The sequence below is a fragment of the Leucopleurus acutus genome (genome assembly GCF_964270905.1).
Source record: "Leucopleurus acutus genome assembly, chromosome: 3".
Lineage (NCBI taxonomy): Eukaryota > Metazoa > Chordata > Mammalia > Artiodactyla > Delphinidae > Leucopleurus > Leucopleurus acutus.
The window spans coordinates 124,913,702-124,935,653 of record NC_139145.1 but is presented as its reverse complement, the minus strand read 5'-3'; the positions used below and the strand labels follow the sequence as shown (position 1 = coordinate 124,935,653).

Genomic DNA, 21,952 nt, shown 5'->3' with positions numbered 1-21,952 from the left:
ATTTCCAGGATTCCTTTTCACTGATGTTTTGTGAAGATGTCAAGTTTCCTTGCATATCCATGCCTTCCCCAGTGTCCCCCCAACCCCTTTTTTTCTTTTGCTTGGAGTGTGTGCTCTCCTTTATTTGGCTAATTTTTATTTTTCCTTTTAAAATTTACCTCCATTATTAACTCCTCACTACCTCTACCTCCCTCCCCAAGACAACTTTCACCCAGGCTGAGCCATCAAACACGTGTTATACTGTGTTGTAATGATTTTTCTTCTTATCTGTGCTAAGTATTTATTTTATGTAATCTCTATAACAACCATGTGATATGGATGTTACTGTTCCTGTTTTGTAAATGATGAAATCAATACTGAGATGTTAAGTTGCTTGCCTAAGACTGTGTAATTAGGAGGTCATGGAATCAGAATTTTGACTTTAGGTTTCTATAGCTATTAAAGCATCTAATGTGATTTTGAATGCTGCAAAAGCTGCCTCCTTCTAAGGGACTTCCCTGGCGGTCCAGTGGTTAAGATTCTGAGCTTCCACTGCAGGGGACGCAGGTTCCATTCCTGGTCTCAGAACTAAGATCCCATATGCTAAGCGGTGCGGCTGGAAAAAAAAGCTGCCTCCTTCTAAAAGGCTGGCAAGAAATTTCACTGGTAGCACAGCATTCTGGGGTGGGGGGCAGCTCAATGCAGTCGGCCCACTGCCCTTCTCTAACTTCTGTAGGGTCTTGGATAGTACTAAGTTTAGCAGCCTTGTAGAGCAAGTGTAGGCAAAAGGAATTTTTCTGTCAATCCTTTGTTGAATTAAATTTCTGGTCTAAAATTTTGTGCACAATTACTTTGATATTGACTCTACTAGGAAATTAGTTTGAATTTTTTCTGTTGGTAGCAATAGCATGTCTTAAACGTTTACAGCATATCTTCCTCCTGCTGCTTACTTTTGCACAAAGTAAAAAAAGAAAAAATAATAATGTTTAACTTCTACTGAATTATAGTGAACTGGATACTCCAAAAGCAATTTGTGTTTGCTACAAGGTTGAAATGTGAAAGATACCACCATAGATAGTTCTAGCTTGCTTTTTATGTTTGCTCTTAAACCTGTAAAACACTTTAAACAGTAGAAAGACCAAGTAAATTCTTTCCTCTCTGCCAAGAAAATTGCAACCCACAGTCCATTATCAAATAAGTAGGATAACTCTAGTATGGTGTCATCACAATTCTCTTGTCTGACTTTTAAATTGAGGGTGCTTTGTGATAAAATTATCAAATGTTTGTTTCAGACTCTCAAATCTGTATCTCTAGGCTGACTTACTTTTCTTTTCTCCAGCTGCCTACTAGACATCTCTATATTTAAATATCTCACTTGTTACCCAAGCCCTAGCCAAGGCTTAATCTTTTCTTCCCAAACTTCTCCCTGTTCTGTGACTTCTCTTTCTAATTCCCTGGTATCAGTGCCCCCTAAAGAAGAATTTTAGATTTATTTGACGTTTTTCTTATTTTTTTTCTTGCACAACCAGTTAGTTGAACTGTTCTACCAATTTTTCATCCATGGCGTATCTCAAATCTGTTTTTTCTTTTTAATTTATTTTACTATTACCCTTGTTCCAGGCTTTATTATCTCTAGCCTGGGCTGCAGCCCTAGTCTACAGACTGGTCTCCCATCTCCCTTCTCTTTTTTCCCTTCCACTCATTACTATCAGAATAGTCTTCCTGAAGCCTGATTAAGATGTTATAGTTGCTTTCTGTTGACTATAGAAATAAGGCCAAATTCCTTGGCCTATTATTTCAAGCTTCTTTCACGACTCCCCTTTGCCAACTCTGTCCTTTAGTCTAATGCTTCTTAAACTTCCTTAGTAATAAAAAAATCACTTGTAATACTTTAAAAAAAATTAAATTCCTAGACCCCATCTCACACCTACTGAATCAAAATCTCCGAGGGAGAAACCTGAGAATCTGTACTTTTAATGAATTCACTGGAAATCTTATCTGGGAAATGTAGGAAACACTGTGTTAACAGATCTGAAATATTTGCTGTTCTACATATATGCCTTGTATTTTCCTTTTTGTGTGTCTTCGTTCATGTTCTTTCCCCTGCCTGAAGTGTTCTATCACACTTCTGAATGTCGAAGTCATATTTATTTTCAACACCTAGAACACTATCTTTTCTAAATGTCTTTTCCAGTTTTTCTTAATCTTTTCTTTTTCTGATCTAATGTCTACCTTTCTTGTGATACTTATATTTTGCTTTTAAAAACATTCTTTTTGCTTTATTACACAAGAAATGTATGACTGTGTTCTTGTTGTATAGTATTCAAACATTATACCCTTTTCTTTCTGCCTTATTAATTTTGTAGGGTCCTAGGCTGTGAGCTCCTTCATGGTAAACTTTGTGTCATCTTTGAGTGGCAGTGTGTTGCAGTAGAAATAGCACGGATTTGGGATTATACAAACTCATATTGGCACTTCACTTTCTATAGATAGTCTGCGACCTTGAATAACTTAGTCTCTCTGAGTCTCCACTTTCCTTTGTAACATGGCAATACTATTTACATTTACATTTACAGTTGTGAAATAAGGATACAGATAGTCCTTATTTTGATGTCATGCAATCGAAAGATGGTTTCAAAAGGCAAATGTCTTAAACTGTATACTGTATGTTATAAATTGTATTTTATTCTCAGAGAGCTAAAGGATATCAGTCACTAATATGATCATGATTATCACGCAGAAGCTGCTGCCCTCATACTCAAGTAGTCTAGAGGGCTAGTGAGAAACTTCACCAGTTCAGCTTCCTGAGGGAGGAAGCCCTAAGCACAGCACTGCGGATGCAGTGCCCTTCCTGAGCGCTCCCACAGGGTTCTGAATAGTAGCTTGAATGGCCTTGGAGAGCATGGGTGTATATCTGTATATCGTGACCCACCAACAATCCACTCTCCACATGTGAGTGGGTCTTGAAGCACCATGCAGAATCTTTGGCCTACCGAATTTAGCTGTTTTGTGTGTTCATATAATGGAGTCATGGGTAAGTTTAGCTAGAGAAAAGAGAGCAACAATAAGCAAAAATTGTTGAAATTTACTGGCTTAAAGAAAAGGACATTTCTCTAGAGGGCATGAGATAAATTCTAGAGAGAACAGAAATGGGAGTATGTTTTGTTTATTTTGCTTTTGTACTGTTCTTCAGACTATGGGCATCCTTCAAATACATTTTACCTTTTGGGTGAAATGAAACTTTGACCAGACAAGGGAAGGCTAGCCTGAGTATTGGAAAAGTGTGACTGAATAATATATTTTTTTTAAATTTAACCTTACTGTTTTTAAGTGTAAATAACTAGAGCCAAAGTCAAATCAGTGTCTTTCACAATGACTGAGAACAATTTGCAGTTTCAGTGGTTGCATGAAATTAAATATCTCTAGAGGGCTTGAAAATAATTGTTTCATTATTCATTTGCTTATCAAGTTTCTTTTTCCAGTGACTCCACAGTGTTAATCTTTATTCCAGAACCTAACATCACAAGTTAATAATTGGTAAAGTCTGAACTGAGGCTTTACTTTATGTGGAAGGAGAAATAGAGTCCCCTCTGGTTTATGGGTTATCAGCGTGGGATTACAGACGCTGCTTCACCCCACTCATTACTCATGACAAGGTGCCTCTCTCCCATGGGTTAGCTTTCTTTCGTTATTTATTTCAGTATCTTTCTACTACCTGATAAAATCTCTTTTAGAATAATAGAATTTTATAGCTCAAAGGGATCTAGTCCAACTTCCTTTCTTTATAGATGAGGAAACTGAGACCCTGGTTAAGTGACTGGCCAGACTGACTTCATTTCCTTTTTGATAGGATTGCATGATAGGAGGATGCCATAATAACATATCTTGGGTTCAGGAAAGCACATTGTCAGAGTCTCTCATGATATTCTTGTGGACAACATGAGGAAATGTGATCTGGGAGATAGTACAGTCAGATGGATTTATAGCTAATTGAATACTTCTGCCCAAAGAGTGCTTTGTTGTCAACCTGTGCCTGATTATTTGAACGAATAAGTTAAAATGTAATAAGAGTATGTGTATATTCTGTACTTTAGTTTAATGAAATCAGCTGAATAGGTGTAAGACTTAATAGCCTGTAAGCCCTAGTTGAATTACTAAGAATGAAGTCTCTGGAATAAGGAATTTAACATTCTTTGCATTTGGGGGGATCACATTTGCAGCATTTTGTTCAGTTCTGAACACATTTAAGAAGGATACTGACAAACTAGATGTGTCCAGAGGAACAGAGGGTCATGAGGAGGATGGGGATGATGCCAAAAAACATCTTACTCGGGGAATGCTTAAGGACTGGATATACTTTGGTGAAGTAAAAACTAAGTGAAAATGTGATCCTAGGCTTCAAATATTTGAAAGGTTTTTATCTGGAAGATCCTCCCCTTCATATTGCTTTCTTAAATAACAGTTTCATTCAAATGTCTGTATTGGTTTCAAGTTCACCCCTGAATCTTTGTGTATGACTTAAATACAAATGTCAGAAAATATTTTTCAAGTAAAAGCTACAATCAGACAAGTAGTTTTCTTGAGGCAAGTTAAATGGTAGGTTTAGTATAAAAGTGTCTCAATAGCTAAATTTGAAAATAGTGATTAATTTGTGCCACATTCACACTGATACACAATATTTCTCTTACTACAGTGTATGTTAGCATTTTAACTTCAAGTCCAAAGTTATAAGAAAGCTATTTTCTTACCCAGAAAAAGGTATATCAATAGACAAATGCATCACTTTTGAGAATAAAGAAGGTCTTTATCTTATTCTCATTTATCCTGTGAAATTTAAGTTTCCCCAAAATTTGGGAGGTGGGTTGGGCATGACTTGGAGAGTGCTGCTAGGCCATTTGTACAGAGGTTGTCGGAAGTGTTAAATAGTCCCTTTTTTAAAAAAAACAATTTTATTTTTTGGCTGCAGTACATGGCTTCCGGGATCTTAGTTCCCTGACCAGGGATTGAACCCACACCCTCAACAGTGAAAGCACAGAGTCCTAACCACTGGACGGCCAGGGAATTCCCCAGTCTATTTTATAAAATGTTTTTGCCCCATTAAATTGTATTAAACTTTGATATGCTTATCTTTCTAGCTGCTCATATTTAATTTTTTAAATGTTAATATATTTGTAATCGTTTCATATTTCTGCTGTAGCAAATTACCGTAAATTTAGTGACTTGAAGCAAAACAAATTTAGTGTCTTACAGTTCTGGAGGCCAGAAGTCCAAAACAGGTTTCACTGGGCTAGATATCGAGGTGTTTGCAGGGCTGCCTTCCTTCTGGCGGCTCTGAGGAGAATCCATTCTCTTATTTTTCCAGTTTCTAGAGACTGCCTATATTCCTTGGCTTATGACTCCTTCATCTTCAAAGCCAGCAATAGCAGGTCAAGTCTTTCTTATCTTTCCTCATTCTGCACCTGACTCTCCTGCCTCTCTCTTTCTTATAAAGACTCTTGTGATTACCTTGGACCCACCCTGATAATCCAGGATAATCTCCTCATCTCAAAATTCTTAATTTATCTACAAGATCCCTTTCGCCAAGTCAAGGAACATACTCACAGATTTTGAAGATCAGGAAGTGGACATCTTTAGGGGCTGTTACTCTGCCTACCAATTTATTTGTGTCTAAACTAAACTGTATGGAATATTCCTGATAACAGCAATTGTTTGTAGTTCATTTTTAGTTCTAGAAGGTACAACTAGGATTAGTTGGATGGTTGAAAATTACACAGATTCTTTTTTTCTCCAATTAGAGAGAGAGTTGTCCAATAATAGAAGCCATTTAAAAAGGGGTGATTTTCATGTGTGTGTGTGTGTGTGTGTGTGTGTGTGTGTGTGTGTGTGTGTGAGACTATTAAGCTCCTTTCAGGTGTGCAGACACTGGTTGATAGTCAGCAGTAATGTTAAGGAGATTCCTGCATTGTGTGGAGACTAGATTAAGTGGCCTGTAATATCTTTTTTTTCCCCCAAACTACTAAATTTTCTGGTTCTGTGCTAAAGGTCACAGAATGTAATAGGGTTCATGAGAGAAACAGTGTGTGTCTATATATATATATATATAGACACACACACACACACACACACACATAGGAGAGGGGGAGAAGTAGAGATTAAGATTGATAGATTGCTTGAGTTTTAGGAATTGGCTCATATGTTTGTGGGGGCTGGCAAGTCTAAAATCTGTAGAGTAGGCCAGCAAGCTGGAGACTCAGGATGGAGTGAACGTTACAGTCTTGAGTCCAAAATTTTCAGGCTGGAAAGTCAGGCATAATTTTTGTGTTACAGTGTTGAGGCCAAATTGCTTCTTGCTTGGGAAAGTCTTTGCTCTTAAGGCCTTCGACTGATTAGACGAGGCCAGCCTACATTTTGGTGGATAATCTGCTTTACTCAGAGTCTACTGATTTAAGTGCTAATCACATCTAAAAACAACTGTTTCATAGCAACATCTAGGCTGGTGTTTGACCAAACAACTTGGGTACATAGCATAAAATTAACCATCACACAGAGGTAATTAGAGGTTGAGACTCAGACCTTCCCACTTCTTGACCAGTGTTGTTCCTCTGTACCACTATGCCTCTTGCTTTCTTTCTTTCCACTTGTACTCTGTTTAGTTTCCACTGTTTCACTGCCTCTATGTTCTTGGGTGTGAAGTGGCAGGTAATATAATTTTCCCACATCCCCTTTGATATTCATTTTCAGATTTGCTTACAGACAGTTTTGAATTTACTGTGGCGCTTCTTACATTGTGTTCACTAAATATATTTAGTATTTTGTTCGTCCCTAAACTCTTTAATGAGCCAGCTGCTTTTATGTAATTTTTTCAAAAATTGTTTTAAAATATATTAGGTGTTTGTTCTTCCTCTAAAATTATTGTTACCTGATGGTATAAATAACAACCTTAAAATAGGTCATTCAGAAAGAGTAGGCATGAAAGAGAAATATCTGAATTCATTTTTATCCTCTTTGAGACTAACTATCCCCAATTTCTACAGCTCTTCCACAATTTGTTTTCTCTGCCTTCAGGATTCAAAGTCTACCGTAGTAGGAAGGGACATCTAAAAAATGGCTTTTGATCATATATTTCTATGCTAATTTAAAACATTAATTAAAATTTGAAATGGTAATGATTATTCAGATTAATTAGTTTCCTTCTATTGTAAAGCGGGCCTCTCACTGTTGTGGCCTCTCCCATTGCGGGACACAGGCTCCGGAGGCTCAGGCTCCGGATGCTCAGGCTCAGCGGTCATGGCTCACAGGCCCAGCCGCTCCGCGGCATGTGGGATCTTCCGGGACCGGGGCACGAACCCGTGTCCCCTGCATCGGCAGGCGGACTCTCAACCACTGCGCCACCAGGGAAGCCCTGTAAAGTCTTATTTAAAGTTAATGTAAGACAAGTTTCTTTTTTTCCCTTTAAGCTGGTTTAAGTTTTGGGAGATAAACAAGAACCCATTTTTTTAATGTTAATTAAGCTAACAATTGTAAACTAACATTTACAAGTAAATGAAATAGTTGAGCTTGTTAATGGACCAAGAGCCTGGAGACCTGAATTCTAATCTTACTCCTGTTATTTATTAGTGCAACTCTCATTTTCTGATATGTTACTAAGAGGCTGGACAAGAGGGTCTGAGGCCAACTCTGGCTGTAATGTCTTTGTGACTCCCATTAGGGAGGCACATGGGGAGAATTAATAAGCGACTGTTTCTTAGAATAGATGAAAATAAACATTGATGGCTGAAGACACAAGAGGAAGAAATTTTAGGAAGGAAAGCATGAAAAAAAGATATTCAAGTTTTATTCTAGTTGAGGTCATTTTATATTCACTTGTACACTTTTGTACATATCTTGTTTAGTTCTCTTGTATGAAGTAAGCAAGGCTGCTATTATTATTTCCATTTTGTAAGCAGAGTTTCTGAGGTTGGATGAGGTCATTCTCTTTCCTCAAAGGGTACACGTTTTGGACTAAAACCCATAGAATTACTGAATATTAGATTTTGAAACTCATTTGATCCAACTCTTATCTTCTTTTCCTGTGTTTTTTCTACTATACCATCTTCTGGGTTTTGAACAGTTTTCATTGTTAGACAGAGATCAAGTAATTCTTTGATGTTTTGTCTTTTTATTACTCCTTGGTTTGTGTAAGGTTATGGAAGTAGAAATATATTTTAATTGCATAATTCAGATTCTACGACTTTTTAAAATTACAGATAATAGGATCTTTAGATTGGGCTTCCCTGGTGGCGCAGTGGTTGAGAGTCCGCCTGCCGATGCAGGGGACACGGGTTTGTGCCCCGGTCCGGGAAGATCCCACATGCCACGGAGCAGCTGGGCCCGTGAGCCATGGCCGCTGAGCCTGCGTGTCCGGAGCCTGTGCTCCGCTACGGGAGAGGCCACAATACTGAGAGGCCTGCGTACTGCAAAAAAAAAAAAAAAAAAAAAATAGTATCTTTAGATTAACTGTTTGAGAAAAATTTTTGTTTTGCCTTTTGAAACTAGACTATAAGCATGTTTAAACTGATTAGGTCTTGAAAATGTGGAGTACTCCATGTTAATACAGAAATTTAAAAATCCATTATTTTCATCATGGAAATAAATTTCAGAAAGTATACATCTGCCTCAAAGTAAAGCCTGTCAAATGTAGAAGTCTGTTCCTAGAGCTATTAAACAGTCAAGAATGGGGCTAAAGGGAAAGAGGTATTTTTACCTCTCTGTATTTTTAGTTAACACATTTTGTGATGAATTTTTCAAAATAAAATGTTCCTTCAAAACAGAAAGAAATTTTCCTTTCTTCCTGTCAACTCTAACCTCATACTTTTCCCTCTTACATGATTAGTTGAGGGGTGGGGATGGTGAGCAGCTTTCCACCTCGAGATACAAGGTATAAATTTTAAGTTTTCATACCTTGTGGTGGAGAAGTCTATAGGATAGTCTGCAGCTCTGAAACCAGGCCAGTTGTTCTGGGTCCATAGGGGCCTCTAGGAAAAGAAAAATGGATTTATTATATCATTGTGAGACAGACCAGGATTTAAATCCTAGATCCTATGCCACTAGCTTTGTGACCTTCAGTAAATCGCTAATCTCTCTAAGTCTTTATTTTCCCTCTGTAAAATGGGGCTAATAACGCCCACCTTATTTACTTTCATTTGAGGACAGGAGGAATTGAAAGGTGGGAATATTGTACTGTAGCACAGTGCCTGACACAAAGTATATATTTAATAAATTAGAATAATAGTAGTAGTAGTTTTTTTAATAGTTCTACTTCTTATATCTTACTATGTCTTGTTTCCCTACTAAAATATAAATTTATTGAGAACATGAACTTTGAAATTAAAGTATTTAATAAATATTAGGTCATTGATGAATATTGTCATACATGAAAGGCTCTTTTACATATGTTAAATAGCACCTTGTAGGTGCTCTCATCTGGTTGCTTGGGTACATTTTTAAAGTGATTCTATGCAGTATACACAGTATATTTGAAGAATAATAGTGTGTGTTTATTTCAAATTACTTTTGTGATCTATCTTCTAAGTTTTAATATATCGGTCAAAAATTAATTAGTGGTAAATCACAATGAGGGTTTAGTGTTTGGAAATAGTAATCAATAAACTTATTTTTAAGGGTATATCACTTTTTGAAAGAAAGATGTTTCTGAAATATTTTTAGTCAATGGGAGAATAAGATTGCTATTTATAAAGCTTTTGTTTGTACTCAAATTTTCAGGAACATATATCTTTTGCTAACCACATTATATCAGTACTAGATTTTTACGTAAATGTGTTAACTTGTCCTTTTGGAAGACTATTTTTCTCCACTCATGATTATATCATACATTCCTTTCTAGAGCATGAAGGGAAAAAGCAAAAGTAGTCATGACTTGCTTAAGGATGATCCACATCTCAGCTCTGTTCCAGCTGTTGAAAGGTTAGCATGGTGCTAGTGTGATCCTAAGTTCTTATTGTCTGGCTCAGATCATTTTCTTGCTTCCTTTGGAAGTAAACAGTCAGTTCTCATAAGTCAAGTTTTGTCAACCCAACCAAAAAACTAAAGCATTTTGATAATGGGGGTAGTAGAACTACTAGCATAATGGAGAGAATCACTCTAGTCACATTCACTCTCCTTGCTATCTATCAACCTCTGCTGAACTAATTAAATTTAAAATTAGCTGTTAACCTTTTAAATCTTGGGATAGTTTGAATACTAGGAAACTGTCTGCTTTAACAATTTAATGTTTAATTGAAAATTTCTTTGCTAACTTTTTCATTGCATAATTTTTGTCTCAGAATCATGAGTAAGCAAATCAGATTTGAAGGGTTTTGTGAAGAAGTCACCACATTTTGGGCCAATTCACTGAGTATTATTCCTTACATATTTCAGGAGTTATCAGAAAATTTTTGCTGCTTCTCTTTGATAAGGGAAGGTGTCTTACTGTTAAATATAATTGCACACGATTCACTGGGCCAGTGTGTCAAAAGGGGACTAAAATACTATTGTACTCACTATTGTAGCTCATTTAAAAAAATTCTATATTAAAACAATCTTTTCTTAATATCCTTTTATTTGAAGGATTTGGCTTCTTCAGCCTGAATACATCAAGCCAATAGAAGAAATTGTTGTCTGCAGCCTTTTGTTCATGAAAATAACACTACTGGTTGTTTGCTTTTTTAAAAAAATTCTAGTGAATTTGTATTTGTGTTAATGGAGCATACCTTTTATTCTATGTATAGAAACAACTTCCCTTTAGAATGTTTCTATTTGCTCTACAATGCCATTCTGAAATTCCTGTGTTGAAGTGTTTTTGAACTATTAATCCCAGCAAAATATTCTAAATTTTTGGATAATTGAATAATTTTGTTAGTTTCATTTTGAAGCTAAAATTTGTTTTCCTTATTTTTTTGTAGTGAAAAAGGGGATGCAGCAGGAGATTCAGATGATGTAAGTATTAATTTTAGTATAAATATAGTTGAACAATTTATAGAAAATTCAAAATCTATACAAATTATTAAATTATTTTTCCTAAAAGGTAATATGTATTACCTTTTATAATTATATATGGAAAATTTTGAAAAAAAAAGGAAAGATTTGAAAAATATTTATTTTGATATTGGAATTTTCCTTCATAGTATGTGTGTGTTTCCTTACAAAATCAGAATCTTACATATGAATTTCTAGCCTGTTTTTTCTCCCTGTCACGTAACATAACATGAATACTCAAAATTTAGATGTCATTGATTTTATTTTGTTATGATAAAAGTTTAAATGTTGATGCATGATATCCTACATGATGTATGGGAAATACTTGGATACCAGTCATTTATGGTAGTTTCCTTCTTCATACACACATTTTGGAAGATTCTCTCTCTCAAGACTGTAGTGACCTTTCTTCATTATTTGTACTGGCTATTAAAGCTGATAAAACAGAAGGCAGAGTTTCCTTTATGTATAAGAGATCAAGTTTTTCAAGTCATTCGTTTACCACTTTATATAAAAACCCATTGATCTGTGTGTTGTACAGAAGGAAGTACATAACTGTCCGTGCAAGAACACAGCTTCTTCTATTACCATAGTCAAAAGAGAGGATTCTCTCTGACTATATATAATAGAGAAAGGATGGCTATCTAACCTGGTCAAGAAAACCTTCCGGGAAGAGATGATGCTGTGTTGTGTCTTATAGGAGAATTAGGAGTTAACTAGATCAAAAAAGAAACTGGTGAAGGGTGGGATTCCTCAGAGAACAGCATATGCTAATGCATGGTAACAAGGAGAGAGTATACCTTATTTAGGAAGTACAAGCTAAGATTAAAGTTTGAGAAGGAACTTGCCTTGTGAGGAGCAGTGAAGAAGAGTGTTAAAGGTAGAGGGAACTACATGTGCAAAAGGCTCTGAAGTAGGAGAGTTTGATGTGTTCCAGGAGCTGAAAGCAAACTAGTGTGACCAGAGCATCATGACAGGAGGGAGAGTGGGTGAGGTTGGAGTGGGAGGAAGAAGCCAAATATTACAGAGCTTCCTGGGCTATGGGGAGAAGTTTGAATTTCATCCTCAAAGTAATGAGAAACAGCTGAAGGGTATTAGTTAAAAGGAAGAGTATATTGTCAACTTTGCATTTTAGGAAGATCACTGTTGGCAATATTAGAGAGGACAAATTAGAAGAAATAGGCTGGAGTCAAGGAGACCTATTGGGAAGCTATGGCAGGAGGAGAGCTTGATAGAAGACCACAGGTGTGAGATGGGAGAGAGACAGATTTGAAAGAGGTCCAAGAGGTGACTGATTCCATACTATGAGGTGAGGGAGAAGGAGGAGTCTAGGACAACCACAAGGTTTCTGATTTGGGCAACTTGTTAGATGGGTACAAAAGATAGGTGGGGAGGGCTTCCCTGGTGGTGCAGTGGTTGAGAGTCTGCCTGCCGATGCAGGGGACACGGGTTCGTGCCACGGTCCAGGAAGATCCCACATGCCACGGATCGACTGGGCCCGTGAGCCATGGCCGCTGAGCCTGCGCGTCCCGAGCTTGTGCTCCGCAACGGGAGAGCCCACAACAGTGAGAGGCCCACGTACCGCAAAAAAAAAAAAAAAAAAGTATAGTGTTCAGATCAAGGAAGTATAGTACTCGGATCATGGGGGATTTTAGTCCTTTTATCCTGAGACTAGCAGATCATACCCAGAATGTATATTCAGTTCTAAGCATGGAACTTTTAAAGGATTTTGACACTCAAAAATGTGCATTAAATGGGCAACAAAAAGATAAGGAAGGTGGGAACCATCTCATAAATAAACTATGGAGAGAACTGAGGAATTCAGCCTGGAAGACAAAATGCTAAAAGGGATTATACAATAGCTGTCTTCAAATACTTCTGCTGTGCTTTTTAAAAAGGCACGAGTTTTTTCTTGGTGGCTCCAGAAGACAAACTAGGAAAACAAGAGTGCTCAAAGGGAATGAAGGAGTGTTTACTATCTACTACACCCTTCTGTACCGTTTGAAATACTTAACACAGATTTAAACAAATTAATACATTAATTACACTGATAACTCATAAGGAGGCAAAGGCTGAGATGATAATCCAATGACTTTATCACAAAAGAGCATTACTGGCAATCCCCAATGTACCCAGTCTGAAATTTCTTCCAAGGTTATTAGTTTTAAACTCTTTGTTTCCTTTATCTTGCTAGCTACTTCACGTTATTAACTGTTATCAAAAATTAAAAATCAGGGCTTCCCTGGTGGCGCAGTGGTTGAGAGTCCGCCTGCCGATGCAGGGGACACGGGTTCGTGCCCTGGTCTGGGAAGGTCCCACATGCCGCGGAGCGGCTGGGCCCGTGAGCCACGGCCGCTGAGCCTGTGCATCCGGAGCCTGTGCTCCACAACAAGAGAGGCCACAACAGTGAGAAGCCCACGTACCGCAAAAAAAAAAAAAAAAAAAAAAAAAAAAAAGGATAGGTGGGGAGAACAATGAAAAATAATGTGCTTAATAATGTGCATTTTGAGATTCAGATAACTTGGAGACATCTGTGTAACAATATGGGTCTGTAAGATAGGCTCAAGGCCTAATGTAAAATTATGTTCTTATGGTCTTGAGGGAGTGAGGTCATCTAAGGACACTGTATAGTTTTTAATCTGTTTTGTGTCCCAAGATCCTTTGCAATCGCTAAGACTGCAGACCTTCTTCCCAGGAAATATATTACATCCACAAACAAAATTTTATGAATTTGCAGGGCTTTTTTTTTTTTTTATATCTCCTGAGGACCAAGCATGGAAGACCTAGGTCAGTGGTTATCAAGTTTTAAGGCTAAAGAATTTCTTAAACATCTCATTGAAAACACTCACAATTTCCATCCCTAGAGATTTGGTTCAGTAATACTGAGATGAGGACTAGGATTTTACATTTTTAGAGCCCATCCATGTTTTATAGCCTGAGGACTAGACTTTGAGAACCACTGCTCTAAGGTCCACAAGCCTCAAGTTAAGAATCCTGCCTCACCATGACTCACCTGGAGAATCACAAGAGAAAAAGATCCACTTGGGTAGTTTCTTCCTTCTCCTTCTCTACCCTCTTCCCTCCCTCTTTCCTCCTTTCTCCCTCCATTGCTTGCTGTCTTGATGCTGGGAGCTATTCTGGAAGTTGAAGATTTAGCAATAAGCAAAACAATCCAGAATTTTAGTTCTAATGGACTCCTTCCTCTGATTATGGGAGAGAGACAATAATCACATAAATAATTAAAATGTATAGTATGAGTGATAAATGTTTTGAGGAAAGATAAAATAGGGGAGGGGAATAGAGAGTACTGGAGGTGGGTGGGCGGCTCTGCCATTTTATTCGGGGGATCAAGAAAAGTGTCACCAAAAGGGTGGCATTTGAGCAGAGACCTGAAGGAGATGAAAGAGTCAGCAATGCAGATACATGGAATAGTAGAGTTTCAGGCTGGAGAGAAGAGCAACTCCAAAGTTGGCTAGTGTTGCTGGCCTGGAGTTGTAGGAGATTATGTCAGGGAGGTCCAGATTGTGTAGGGTTTGAGTGAGTTGGGAATCCACTGGAGGATTTTGAGCTGAGGAGTGATTGCTATGACTTAGATTGTAGGAAGAAATATCAGTTTCTCTACCTCCACCTCTTTTACTTGCATTAATCCCTGGGTGAGGTCAGTACGCTGGCCAACTGCCTCCAAAAGCCACATTTCCTACTGGGAAGGAATAGGAATGTAGATAGACAATATCCTGGGTTATCCAGAGGGAGCATAGTCTGCTGTGCAAAGGAGCTGGGTGTGGATCTAGCAACAGCCCTTACTAGGCTATACAGTACTTACATAGCCAGCCTAGAGCAGATCCCAGGGGGTATTCCCGCCTGTAGCAGATTCTTCAAGCCCTCACTAGTTCAAAACGAAACAAAAAATAAACCTGGCCTAGAATGCAACAAGGAGAGTTTGAGATGGACCTCTGGAAGTGAAAGAAGAAAATGGAATGCCCAGCAAATACTCCATTTCAATTTTTACAGGATGGAGAATATGGAAGTACAGAGCATGATGAATATGTTGATGGTGATGAGAAGGACCAGATGAGAGAAAGAATTGCGAAAAAGTTAAAAAAGGGCACAAGTGCAAATGTTAAGACAGCTGGAGAGAGTGAAGTGGAGAAGAAATCAGTTAGCCGCAGGTGAGTCAAGCGTTGTGCTTCTAAGTATCAGAGTTTTGTTTTTGCTTTTGTTTTTGTGTTTTAATTAATTTTTGTTAGAGTATAGTTGCTTTACAATGTTGTGTTAGTTTCTGCTGTACACCAAAGTGAATCAGCCATACATATACATGTATCTCCTCCTTTGGATTTCCTTCCCATTTAGGTAAGTATCAGAGTTTTTGTCATTTTATACTTAATTTTAAATTAAGATTGAGCCCTTTATTCAACTTACTTTCTAAAATACTATTTTCATAATGTTTGATATATATACCAGTCATGCTAATTTAGCCCATTCAGAGGCCTAAAAGAAAATAGACCAATTTTATTTACAGCAGTGGTCATGTGAGTCAAATTCCAGTTCATTTCTCTCTGATCTCTTCTTTAAAAGCCTCTAAATTGTTCTTATATTTGGTACAAACAATGTATTAGCTAGATGTGGAAGGTTGTATTTGTTTAAAACCAACAAAAGCAGTAAAGCAATTGTATGGAACAAAAAGAGACATCCTCAGATTTGAATAAAATTTGTCTAAACTGGTTAAGAAATGTATGGGCCTGAAAACCCTCTTAAATGTCTTTTCAAGTCTGATTTATACTGTCTATCCCTCCTAATCTCAGTGATATCATAAACGAAATTTCAGCAAATGTCTGAAATCATTAGTGCTTTCGGTCAGTTATACCAGCTTCACTACAGTTTGTCTCATGTTAATTTTATGTTAAAAGAAAAACAGAAAAACTTCTAAGAGTCTTATAAAATTGTAATGTGGTAAAAAAGGATAATTATATTTAAAGGAAAATCACTGCTCAGTCTAAGTTGAATTATAATGGGTATACCTGCTAGCCAGATAGGATGTCAGTGTGAAATCATTATCTATTAAAAAAATCAGTGCTCTTGGTATATACAAACTGTTCATCTGTATGTGCTTGAAGTACTCCATTATCCTGCAGTCATTTTCTGATTCAAGCAGTAGGATCAGGGACTAGACAAGCCTCCCAGCCTTTTAGGCAAGGAGCGATTCAAAGTATGATTTTACTGAAAATTTGTGGTATTGCTTCTATTTGTAAAGAAACATCTGGAATCTGTTAAAGCTGCTTATCACTTTGGATAGTAAACCTACAAGCAGGTTTCTTGAGTACTTAATATTTAAATTGGGGAATAATATTTAACAATATAATTTTCAACAGATTTACACAGAGTAGATTATTTCTCTAATTGTTCTATTGAAAAGTACTTAGGGGTTCAAGCGGAAAAAATCCAAAGCTCTTCTTACCTCCTCTCCTTTCTTTTCTCTCATTGTACTTATTCTGATTTCTTGAGGATTTCTGTCCCTTGCCTCCCTCCTCTTCTAAATGCATCAGTCTCACTCTTTCTTATCCAGTCCACTTTCTGTAAGCCTATACCTTGACTACTGAATGCTGCTGAGCAGAATCACACAGCCGTAGACAAGTCCAGCCTCAGCTGTGCCTCCAGTGCTTTCCCTTCAACCTCAGGTTCACTCTCTCTCATTAGGTCACCCGGCTTCCTGTTCTGTGAAACAAGAATAACTTCTTCAACTCTTATTCTTTTCACTTTTCGCTGTACCTATTCAGACCAATTCTTATCTCCTTCTCTTCTGCTTTAAAGGGAGGAATCCCTCTGCCCATTCAAAATGATTCCATCCTCTTTGCTCTGTCTTTAGTTTTCTCTCTTCACTCATTCCTTTCCTTCAGCTTGTGGATAGACTTAAGCCTCTTCCAGCATTCGAGAGTGAAAACAAAAACACCACTTCATTATTTCCTGTCCCCACCACCTTAGTTCCCATTTATTTTTAAATACACATCCTTTAGCTTTTCCCTCATCACCACCCTGAAACTACTCTCCCTAAGGCCATGTACTTGACAAATCTAATGGCTACTTTCCAGTTTTTGTTTTTCCTGGTGTCTCTGCTGTGGAATTTGGCATTTTTTGCCTTTTCCCTCTTGAAAACCATCTTCCTCAAGAACCTGCTACTTAAATTGCGACCTGTGGACGAATAGCATTAGTATCTCTTGGAATCTTTTTAGAAATGCCAAGTCTCAGGCCCCACCTCACACTTTCTGAATCAGAATCTGTATTTTAATAGGATCCTCAGGTGATTTGTACATTAAAGTTTGAGAAGCACTTCTCTAGAATACTAATTTTTACCACCAGTGCCACTGGACTAGTTCAAGTTTGTATCATCTTAGCTCCAAGGTCAGCAACTTCTGACTCCCCAGGGTATTCCTGTAGTACCTTTTTCATACTTCTGTGATATTATGACAACCGGTTATACATTTTTTTTCTTCCTTGTGTACCCTTATACTGTAATTTTCTTAAAGGCAGAGACTGTGTCCATTTACCACCTGTGGTCAAACATCATAGGTACTCAGATGTTTATATAAATGAATGAACAAAAAAAAAGAGTGAATCCTTCTTTGACAAATCACTTTCTCCTCCAGATCTTATAAGTAACTTCCTTGTATGTATCACATGAGATTTATTGCTTTGCCTACTATCCGTTGCCTATAATGAGCTCCTTTGGAGACTGTCTTACGTCCTCCGAGTCTTGTATAATAAGCACGGGGTAATTGGTCATTAAAGTTTGAGTAATGAGTGGGCGAATAAATGAATGAATACATTTGTGATTCATTAGAAGAATGGTTTTCACTCCTAACTCCACATTAGATTCACTGGAGAAATGTTGAAAAGAAAAAATACTGATGCCCAGCTCCCAATCCCAAAGATTCTGAATCATTTGGTCTGCAGTGAAGCCTGGGCACATGCATTTTTACTTTTTAACTTTCAATTGAAATATAGTGTACGTGCAGACTATATCTGTATGAACTATATTTCATAGTGCACATATAATAAATACACCAGTTGCTGAATTTTTACAAGCCACATACACCCCTATACCCATCACCCAGATCAAGAAACAGAAAATTGCCATTACCCACAAGTCTCCCTCTTGCCCTATTCTGGTTATTTCTCCCCTCCTCCCCTGATAGTAACCACTTTTCTAACTTCCAAGAACATAACATTAATTGAGGGCAATAAGACTTTGTAAAATCTCTCCAGATATTCTAATGTGCAGCTAAGGGTTAAGAACCCGAACCCCCACCAAACACTCGCTCTCTTGATTACTTCTGAGGCACAGAATAATGTAAAGGTAGATTTAAAAAATTGTAGGGTCACCTCAGGTCTTTTTTGTGGTCTAACAGAGATAAGACATTTATATCAGTTGAACTCAGTTTAATCTCTGAAAAAGGTGAAAGGATCGGTATAGTGAGAAGTCATTTTAGAAGAAACAAAATGATATTTGAGTTTTCCTAATGTTTTTCAAGATGTGTGCTGGTAAAGATTCAAATCAGTGTCTCTCAATGTTTTCCATATATTTGAGTCACCTTACAAGCCCCACCCCTGATCAAGTCAATCAGAATTTTTCGACCATGAGAAGTTTTAAAAAGCACGGGTTATTCTAATGTGCACTCAAGGTTAACTGAAAGGCAGTAGTTATAGCCTGTCTTTGGAAAGTCCTGTTTTAAAATTTATTCTAAAGAATCTTTTCTTTGCCTGCAGGTGGAGCTCACCTGCTGCAAGTTAATCATATAAACCAAATTGAGTCGTCTGCCCTACTTGTTTTTAGCATCTGTTTACAGATTTATAATAAATGGCCAAACAGTAAAATCAGATGTAGGAAGCAGACTGGAGAGTCAAAAGTCAGTGGTTTGTTGTGCTGATTACAGTCATTAGGGAAATTCTGTCTTTTATTGTGTAATTTCTGTCATCTCTAATTTTATTTTGATTACTCTTCTAAAGTATTTTCATCAAAATGAAATATAAATCAAAGAAATCTTGACATATACCCTGAAATCGCCATTACTAGTTTTGGTAGTAGTCCTTCAAGGTTAACTAGAGTACGTTAGTTTTGGTGTTTGAACAGGTTCTGGTTTGATCAGCTGTGTTGTTTACCTGTCATATTTAGTTGACTGTGGCATTATTCCTATATCATAAAACAATTCTCTTATTTGGTAAAGTCAAGTAGAATTTGTGTTTTACTCATGAGTTGTGTTACGTTGACTGAATGTGAAATATCTTATATGATAGTATCAGAAATTTAAATATAAATATTGAAGTTGAGTTTGAAATCTAATGAGTTGGATTGAACTTTAAATTATGAAGCAAGGGATAATACAATCAGAAATACCTCCTTTGGCCTGGGTGAACTTCCAAATGAGCTGCTGCTAATTTTAATCTTTCAAGTCTCCTTTTGTTGAATTTGAAATATGGGACCACGTTTTCTTATGGAACTTTGAATACTTTTTTTCCCCTAATATTTCTAGCCTTCTCAAAAATATTAATTAAGCTTTCTCTCAGCCTTAGGGAATTTTTTGAGTCTTAATATACTTTGTATTCTGGTTTCTCTTACTTTATGATCAGACTTTAGGAAGTACATAGCTGTCTTTAGTACATAAACTTGGTTTGCTTTAGCAAATTCAAAAAGATAGTGTCATATTTAAGTTTCAAAAGTTTAAAAGATAATACACGTATAAAAATGATAGTACAAAATTTAAAAGATAGTACAATAACAAAGGTTGAAGTCCACAGGCATTCCTAAACCCTATTTAAATCATTAGAATCACCATCTCTAAGAAGTCCCCCTCTTTCCTCAGAACTTTTACAAGCAAGGAATGAAATTAACCAGTTAGAGCATTTTTGCTTCCTTTCACCTTCTGTTGCCCCAAGGTATTGAACTGAAGCAGACAGTAAAAAAAGAGAAAGAGAAAGAAATGCGAGATCTATACATTGCGGAAGTGGTCTCTGAAAATTTGAAGGTATTATTTCTTTCATATAGAGTAGTAGTGGTCTAAATACTGTCTTTTCAGGAAATATTTCGGTTTAACAGTAGATATTAAGCTTTGGAGCAGTCTGGTAGCAGTTAGTTTGCATACTAACTCTTACTAGAACTTGACTTTTCTTTTTTATATGTTCTTTCTTAACCTATCGTTCTATTCTCAAATATGTGTTACTCTTACTGTCACTTACTGTGCAAGAACTGCTATATGCCAGACAGTGCCAGGCTCCAGGAACATGAAAAAAAGGAGAAATGGTTTCTGCCCACAGATGTTCACAATATAGCATAAGAATTATAAACAATTAATTACAATTCAGTATGGCATGTGCTCTAATAGAAGTGCATGCAAAATATTATAGATGATAAGTAGGCAATGTATCTTTCAGGACAAGATTAAAATACCAGGTTTAAAAAGGGATGAATATAAAATTGCCATTTTTGGGCTTCCCTGGTGGCGCAGTGGTTGAGAGTCCGCCTGCCGATGGAGGGGACACAGGTTCGTGCCCTGGTCCGGGAAGATCCCACATGCCGCGGAGCGGCTGGGCCTGTGAGCCGTGGCTGCTGAGCCTGCGTGTCCAGAGCCTGTGCTCCGCCACGGGAGAGGCCACAACAGTGAGAGGCCCGCATACCGCAAAAAAATAAATAAATAAATAAAGTAAATAAAAAATAAAATTGCCATTTTTGTAGATCAAGAATAGTCAAATACAGCAATCTCATAAGTTTCATCCTAATGCTAGTACGATAAGCCATTTTTTGGAACCACTATTTAAAAGAAATAACATTTTAGCATTGTAACGTCCTTTAAATTAATGTTGCATAATCTCCCAATGTAGACTAGATGGTTTATCCTGTTGTCTTTACCTATTATGTTTAAAATTTTGGAATAGTAACAATTATAATATAAACCACACCATCATCTGGCATTTCTGGCGAGCTTCCATTTTTCTTCTTTTTAGGTATTTATAGCAAGAATTTTTGGATGTTCTGGGTAAAACTGTTTCTTGGGCTGTTTGAAATAAAATACCACTTTAAAAATGTCCAGTTAGTTCATTGAGAACCTTAATCCATATCCAAGGAATCGCTTTCAAAATAAAACAAACAAAAAAATCCTTGGACTTCAGTTATATACTTAGGAAATACAACAACCCTACTGTTTTCACAATTAGATTTTGTTTGGCAGGCAGGAAGCAGTGAAATACATACATGGGGGAGGTTCTCCTGTCAAAAGGGAGAAGAGCTGTTTGCATCTCTTTAGAGTGTATTGATTTGTGTTACCCTAGAGAGTTACCTTCTACTGACCTTGCAGTATCAGTTGTTTATAGGCAACGGAATTATACATTTGAAATGTAATATTGAGATTATGTGCAATTATATTATTGTTCTTTAAGTTATTCAGCATTTGAGGAAATGTTCTCTACCCTGGAACAAATGTAGTCACACTGAAGAGTTTTGAAACATTCATTGCTTTCCTACCTTCCTTATCTGTATATTGTGAATTCACCTGTAAATTAAATTGGCAAGTATACTTTGGGTAAAATACAGAAGAGAATAGCCACCCAAGATACCAAGTTCTTGTTTAGCACAAAGTTAAAAGCATATGAAGTTACACAAGGGCCTGAGGAAGATTTATAGTTATTAGTGATTGTACTCTGTCTGACTCTAGCCTTTCTTTCTGTTCCCTTCTCTAACTGTTCAGGGATTTTATTTCAGGGATCACTTAGCTTTTGCACATTAATTGAATTCCTCCTTTGTACCAGGCACCATGCTAGGTCCCAGGAAGCTCAGATTAGAAAGGCTCAGCCTCTTCTCAAGTTGCTTAGTTTCTAGTAAAGGGGGACAGTTGTATAAGCAAATAGGGGCTGTGAAGTGTTCATAGGTGATCTAGCCAGAGAGTTGTTCTCTTATTCCACAAATATTTATTGT

The 21,952-nt window shown here is 37.1% G+C and overlaps 1 protein-coding gene across 1 annotated transcript in view; it reads left to right on the top strand.

Annotated features, from left to right (window-relative positions):
- The window catches only part of CWC27 (CWC27 spliceosome associated cyclophilin), a 224,906-nt gene that overhangs the window by 27,297 nt on the left and 175,657 nt on the right, over positions 1–21,952 (top strand). Inside the window, exons 8-10 of the mRNA XM_082837378.1 lie at positions 9,863–9,942; positions 10,920–10,953; positions 15,004–15,161. Coding sequence (XP_082693504.1) covers positions 9,863–9,942; positions 10,920–10,953; positions 15,004–15,161 — 272 coding nt within the window. The remainder of the gene's footprint in view (positions 1–9,862; positions 9,943–10,919; positions 10,954–15,003; positions 15,162–21,952) is intronic.